The sequence below is a fragment of the Sparus aurata genome, chromosome 5 (assembly GCF_900880675.1).
Source record: "Sparus aurata chromosome 5, fSpaAur1.1, whole genome shotgun sequence".
Classification (NCBI taxonomy): Eukaryota; Metazoa; Chordata; class Actinopteri; order Spariformes; family Sparidae; genus Sparus; species Sparus aurata.
In genome coordinates this window covers 5,622,828-5,629,773 of record NC_044191.1, presented here as the reverse complement: position 1 = coordinate 5,629,773, position 6,946 = coordinate 5,622,828, and the positions used below count along the sequence as shown (strand labels likewise).

At 48.1% G+C, this 6,946-nt stretch overlaps 1 protein-coding gene across 2 annotated transcripts; it reads right to left on the bottom strand.

Annotated features, from left to right (window-relative positions):
• Positions 1 to 4,252: 4,252 nt before the first annotated feature.
• Positions 4,253 to 5,852, bottom strand: LOC115582047 (uncharacterized). Of its 2 annotated transcripts, XM_030417760.1 has the most exons (4): positions 5,555 to 5,852; positions 5,226 to 5,408; positions 4,861 to 4,968; positions 4,253 to 4,498 (listed from the first exon to the last, which is right to left on the bottom strand). In XM_030417760.1, the coding sequence occupies exons 1-4, from the start codon at positions 5,744 to 5,746 to the stop codon at positions 4,319 to 4,321; spliced, it is 663 nt and encodes a 220-aa protein (XP_030273620.1). In that variant the 5' UTR covers positions 5,747 to 5,852; the 3' UTR covers positions 4,253 to 4,318. The 2 variants fall into 2 exon arrangements, with proteins under 2 accessions (XP_030273620.1, XP_030273621.1); XM_030417761.1 differs by lacking the exon at positions 4,861 to 4,968.
• Between the last annotated feature and the right edge of the window lie 1,094 nt (positions 5,853 to 6,946).

Sequence of the window (6,946 nt, the reverse complement as noted above, 5' to 3'; positions counted from 1 at the left end):
TGAAACTGCGGCAGAACCCCTCAACCGATTTGATGTGTGGAATATTTGACCTGGCACATAGCACTTTCCTTGATGTATTCTCCTGATGGTTGGATTTGATGTACGCCAACATTTCTTTTTTGATTAAATGGCCTGATAGAGAGTTTATCAGAAGTACAGTACCAGCAGAGGTTCTCTTCCTGTACCCTAGAGTGACTGCAATTATCGACTGCTTTGAGATCAAAATTGAACACTCAAAGAAGCTGAAAACAAGGTGAGATATTTTTCTTTTTGATAGCATGCATAAAGTGTCGGGTTTTTGTAATACTTACCTGGCTGTCTGTGTATATGTACACAATTTATAGATCAGTATTACTAAAGACTGTCTCTACTCACAGAGCTATCACCTACTTAAAATACAAAAACTGGACTTGAAGTACATCACTGCATGTCACCCATCTGGCTCAATCACATATCTCTCCAAAGGCTGGGGAGGGAGGGCTTCAGATGTGCATATTCTAAGGAACTCGGACTTCTTATCTCAGAAGTTCCACCATGCAGGAGATCAGGTAACAATTTCACTGTATGCTTTATGAACTTTTTTTTTTTCTAATTTAAGTCCTATTTTGAATTTATTATTTACCCATAGTTACCATTTTTGAGTTGCTGGTGTTTTGCAGTGTTTTTAAGTATTTGTTATGTTTATTTCAAATTTTAGCCGACAGGGGCTTCACTTTGAAGGATGACTTTGCTGTTCTGGGTGCACAGCTCATCACACCGTCTTTCACAAGGGGCCAAAAACAACTGTCAGCCGAAAATGTTGCAAATTCTCATATGACTTCGAACATCAGAATTCACATTGGTATAGAGTCAGCAGTCAGATTCATACAGTCTGTACATTTGAATGTTTTTGGTATTCAGAGTGTGCTGCATCATCAAATCACTGTTGCTACCGTTGTGCAATATCAAGAGAACAGGATAACAGGAAGTTAACAGGGATCTTTCTTCACTTTAACATGAAAAAGAAACACTAATTATAGGACACAATGCAATGATGATATGATATAACGGTCAACTGTGCTACTCCTGTGATACTCAAACATAACAATGTAGATAATCCATCCATCCATCCATTGTCAACCGCTTATCCAAAATCAGGTCGCGGGGGCAGCAGCTTCAGTAGCGAGCCCCAGACTTCCCTTTCCCTGGCCACATCAGCCTACTCTGACTGGGGAATCCCCAGGCGCACCCAGGCCAGAGAAGAGATATAATCCCTCCGCCTGGTCTTTGGTCTACCCCTAGGTCTCCTCCCAGTTGGACGTGCCAGGAACACCTCCCTAGGAAGGCGCCCTGGTGGCATCCTCATCAGATGCCCGAACCACCTCAACTGGCTCCTTTCTACACAGAGGAGCAGCGGCTCTACTCCGAGTCCCTCCTGGATGGCTGAGCTTCTCACCCTATCTCTAAGAGAGACCCCAGCCACCTTGCGAAGAAAACCCATTTCGGCCACATGTACCCGCAATTTCATTCTTTCGGCCATGACCCATCGCTCATGACCATAGGTGAGGGTAGGGACGAAGATTGACCGGTAGATGCGTGAAGGTGAAGCGCATGCAACACCGCACCCGCTGCTCCGACTCTCCTGTCAATCTCACGCTCCATCATCCCCTCACTCGTGAACAAAACCCCGAGGTACTTGAACTCCTTCACTTGGGGCAAGGACACATTCCCCACCTGGAGTAGGCAATCCACCGGTTTCCTACTGAGAACCATGGCCTCAGATTTAGAAGTGCTGATCCTCATCCCTGCCGCTTCACACTCAGCTGCGAACTGATCCAGTGAGCGTTGTAGATCTACAGCCGATGATGCCATCAAGACCACATCATCTGCAAAAAGCAGTGACGCGATCTTAAGGTCACCGACCTGTAACCCCTCCTTATCACGACTGCGCCTCGAAATCCTGTCCATGTATATCACAAACAGGATTGGGGACAAGGCACAGCCCTGGCGGAGGCAGACACCCACTTGGAACAAGTCCGACTTACTTCCGAGTATACGCACGCAGCTCTCGCTTTGAGAATATAGGGATTGGATGGCCCTAAGAAGGGACCACCTCACCCCATACTCCTGCAGCACCTCCCACAGAACATCCGGGGGACCCGGTCGTACGCCTTCTCCAGATCCACAAAACACATGTGGACTGGCAGAGTAAAGAGCTGGTCCGTTGTTCCACGACCAGGACGGAATCCGCATTGTTCCTCTTCAATCTAAGTTTCGATCGGCCGGACCCTCCTTTCCAGCACCTTGGAATAGACTTTCCCAGGCAGGCTGAGTAGTGTGATACCTCTGTAATTGGCACACACCCTCTGGTCCCCCTTCTTAAAGAGAGGGACCACCACACCTGTTTGCCACTCCTTCGGCACCGACCCCGACCCCCACGCAATGTTGAAGAGGCGTGTCAACCAAGACAGCGCCTCAACACCCAGAGCCTTCAGCATTTCTGGTGGTATCTCATCGATCCCTGGGGCTTTGCCATTGTGGAGTTGTTTGACTACCACAGTGACTTCACTCAGGGAAATCGGCGATGATACCCCATCATCCTCCAGCTCTGTCTCCATTACAGAGGGTGGCTGAGTGGGATTCAGGAGGTCACCAAAGTACTCCTTCCTCCGCCCTATGACCTCCTCAGTCGAAGTCAACAAGGTCCCATCCTTGCTGTACACAGCTTGGATGGTTCCCCGTTTCCCCCTCCTGAGGTGGCGGACAGTTTTCCAAAAGCGCTTTGGCGCCGCCCGAAATTCCTTCTCCATGGCCTCGCCGAACTCCTCCCACACCCGCTGCTTTGCCTCTGCCACAGCTGTGGCCCTTCAGGCCCGTTGGTACCCCAGATCTGCCTCAGGAGTCCCCCGGGACAATATGTCCCTGAAGGACTCCTTCTTCAGTCGGACGGCTTCCCTGACCACCGGTGTCCACCACGGTGTCCGAGGGTTGCCGCCCCTTGAGGCACCTAAGACCCTATGGCCACAGGACACAGCTGCAGCTTCAACAATGGAAGCTTTGAACATCGTCCATTCAGGTTCGATATCCCCAGCCTCCACAGGGATGCTAGAGAAGCTCCTTCGGAGGTGGGAGTTGAAGGCTTCTCGGACAGGGACCTCCCCCAGACGTTCCCAGCTTACCTGCACTACTCATTTGGGCTTACCAGGTCTGTCCAGGGATTTCCCCTGCCACCGAACCCAACTCACCACCAGGTGGTGATCAGTTGACAGCTCTGCCCCTCTCTGCACCCGAGTGTCCAAAACACACGGTCGAAGATCAGATGATACGATCACAAAATCGATCATTGACCTTCGAACTAGGGTGCTCTGGTACCACGTACACTTATGAGCATCCTTGTGTTTGATCATGGTGTTCAGTATAGACAGACCGTGACTAGCACAGAAGTCTAATAATAGAACACCACTCGGGTTCAGATCGGGGAGGCCGTTCCTCCCAATCACGCCCCTCCAGGTATCTCCGTCATTGCCGTCGTGCGCATTGAAGTCCCCCAGTAAGACCACGGAGTCCCCCACTGGGGCCCCTTGCAGGGCCCCAACCAGGGAATCCAAGAAGGCCGCATACTCCAAACTGCTGTTCGGCGCATATGCACAGACAACAGTCAGAGTTTTCCCCCCAGCCCTTAGGCATAGGGAGGCGACCCTCTCGTCCACCGGGGTAAACTCCAACACGACGGCGCTCAGCCGGGGACTTGTGAGTATCCCCACACCTGCCCGGCGCCTCACACCTTTGGCAACTCCGGAGAAGAATAGTGTCCAGCCCCTTTCCAGGAGTTTGGCTCCAGAGCCAATGCTGTGCGTGGAGGCAAGCCCCACCAGATCCAACCGGTAACGCTCAACCTCCCGCACCAGCTCCGGCTCCTTCCCCCCAAGAGAGGTGACATTCCATGTCCCCAGAGTCAGCTTCTGCCGCCCAGGTCTGGGTTGCTGAGGCCCGTCACCACCACTGCCACCCATGTGGCAGCGCACCCGACCCCAGCGGTTTCGCCTGCGGATGGTGGGTCCACGGGATGGGGGAGGGAGAAATGCCACATTGCTCTTTCGGGCTGTGCCCGGCCGGGCCCCGTGGAAGACCCGGCCACCAGGTGCTCGCTCACGGGCCCTCCGTCCGGGCCTGGCTCCGGACGTGGGCCCCGGGCTTCCTCTGGGCAGTCTCTCGCCTCACACCTCTATTTCTCATGGGGTATTTTGAACCATACTTAGGCTGGCCCCTCACCTGAGACCAATTTGCCTTGGGAGACCCTACCGGGAGCACATGGCTCCTGACAACCTAGCTCCCAAGTTCATTGGGACACGCAAACCTCTCCACCGCGATAAGGTGATGGTTCCCGGAGAGGCAATGTAGATAAACAGCATTTTAACAACAAATATGTGATATGTGGTCTGCAGAGAGAGTAATTGGTGCCCTGAAGAGCCGGTACCACATTCTGGATGGCCCACTTCCTCTGCGCCTGGTGAAGAGACTGCAGGATGAAAGACAGAAGAGAGAAGAGGCCATGATTGACAGAATTGTGCATGTCTGTGCAGCACTAATGAACTTGTCTAGCAGTGTTATGTACAACCGTTACAGAATCTGAGAGTAAGAACAAAATCAATGTGCAGTAATTTAATAATGAGCATCAGAGAACAATATTTTATGCAACTTTTTTATACAACAAAGAAGTCATTGTTGTCCCAATTGCGCCATTTAACAGGTTTCAGTGGAGACATAATGGATCTTTCTAATAAAAACCACCTGTTGTTTGTCTTTCCACAGGTCCCTGAACTTATCTCAGTGCTGCTCTGCTGCTGCACACCCTGTCACCCTGCCTCTGTTGCCTCTCACCCTGCTTCTGTTGAAAGACGCGCTGCCTCTGTTGCCTGATGTTCTGCTGCCACTGGTGTTACCTGATGGGTCACTCCCTGTGCTGCTTTCGACTGGACTGTGTTCTGCCTACTTAGCAGAAACATATACAGTGCTTAGCATAAATGAGTACACCCCCTTTGAAAAGTATGTCTGTTTTCATGTCATAAATAAATGTATAGGCTTTGTGATATTTGATTTTGTACATATAGTCAAGTCTATGTTGATACTGAATGAAATAGCTATAATATGTTTCAAAATGAATTGGTATAAATAAATATGTAACTCTCAGTCACAGTGACTTATTTGTTGCCATTTTTACACTGATAGGAAATTCAACCACCTACCTGTGCATCTTTCAGCTCCCAAAGTTTGTGGAGTATGTGTTGTGACCAAAATGTTTGCATCACATTAATAGCACCACTGATGAAGTCCTCATCTCTTTGTACTTTGAATATCAGGCAGGTCTGAGGAGTCCAAGTGATGAAGTCTGCATACATCCGTTTGGTAACAAACATCTGTATTTGGACCTATCAAATGCAATGCAATCATCATAACACTAATATTTACATTATAGGCAGTATGCCATCTGTGGATAATTATCTTGAATAATTGCACAAAATGTTGCAGACTTATTAGAGGTGTGCAGGTATATGCAGGTGAAATATTGAAATACCTGAGTGAAATATGCATGGCTCCTCTTTAAGTTTGTCAGGCTTTCCAGATGTCCTCTTTTGTTCTCAAGCCACTGTTGGTACCCAGTAGAGGTGTCCTGCCCCCACCTGTAAGGACACTTAGCCTCTATAACACCCTCACCACAGCAGTCACAGGAAACAGAGCCATCACATGAAACCCCCAGGTATGGCATAGTTTGGCAGATGCGGAAGCCAGCCTTTCTGATGAACAGGTTCTGATGTGGTGCATCTACTGGGGCACAGATGTAAATGGTGGAGCAATTACTCAGAGCAAATTACTAATTGCTCTGAGTAATTTGGTGCCCTAGGCAAAATCTTAGCCAGCGCCCTCTTGCATCGCAGTCAATTTCACAATCAATTTTCATACACTTACACAGAATCTGCATGTATGTATTCAATTTTTATTTCTTTTAAGTAAAAAATATCACACCAAATAAAGACTGAGGAAAGAAACAAGTGATAAAAATACAATATAAATAAGGCACTGTGCAAAGATATTATCTCTCAGCCTCAGCAAGTGCCATCTCTCGCTTATCTATTGTCAGCCGCTCTGCAAAACGACCTCCGACTCCTTCCATGTTGCCACATGGGTATTGTGCGCCTGGCCATCCTCATGAACCTTCAGCAAGTGGCTTGCATTTTTACAGTCCTTTAGTCCTTCCTTATTAAGTCTGTATTCTTTTGGTGAAAACATTTAGCAGCAGAAGTAGTGCAAGCTATTATTTCTGTTTGAGTACATCAGCCAGCTTCTTTTGATTTTTTTAGCATTGACTAAGACTCTGTTACAAAAGTAGCGTTAGATGTTGACACTCTCCCATCTTTGTTTTTGGGAAATGTGTAACTGCTTTTTTATTTGAACTGGTCCTCTGTGAACTAACTCTCATCTCACTTCGTCAGTTAGAAGAGATGGCCAGTCAGCCTTTAGTTCTGATGCTGTGTCACTCTGCTGTGCTGAGGTAGAGGGACAGGAGCACCTGATGCTGTGCCACTGGGCTGGTGGTGAAATATGTTAAGAGTGCATCTGAAGAGAGAAGAGAAGTATATGTGACCACTGCATGTTAGATTTTAATTAAAAATACCCAACACAACAACAGATGCTTGATGTGTGCTATACATAAGACTTATATAGACTAATAATGAAAATGTGATGAGATTCATTCAACTTTATTGTCATTGAAAAGCAATATAGTCTAACCAGAGTGCAAGTGCAGTGTATATATTTCGCCTATGAATGATATGGGAAAGCTAAGGTGTGGGGGATTTTGGGAGACAACTTGTCAATTGAAAATTGGTGGCAACCATGATGCTGAAAGAGGCAAAACCTTCTGAAGTCAAACACAGCAAATACTGCCGCCGCAAGAAAAGCATGTGTG

What these genes read in the sequence shown, in the direction of transcription:
- LOC115582047 (XM_030417760.1), bottom strand. Translation starts at nt 5,746, where the DNA reads ATGCCATACCTGGGGGTTTCATGTGATGGCTCTGTTTCCTGTGACTGC. An exon ending in GCCATGCATATTTCACTCAG is followed by an intron (nt 5,409 to 5,554) that starts GTATTTCAATAT and finishes TGCATTTGATAG; the next exon opens with GTCCAAATACAGATGTTTGT. An exon ending in CGTCTTTCAACAGAAGCAGG is followed by an intron (nt 4,499 to 4,860) that starts GTGAGAGGCAAC and finishes TTCATCCTGCAG; the next exon opens with TCTCTTCACCAGGCGCAGAG.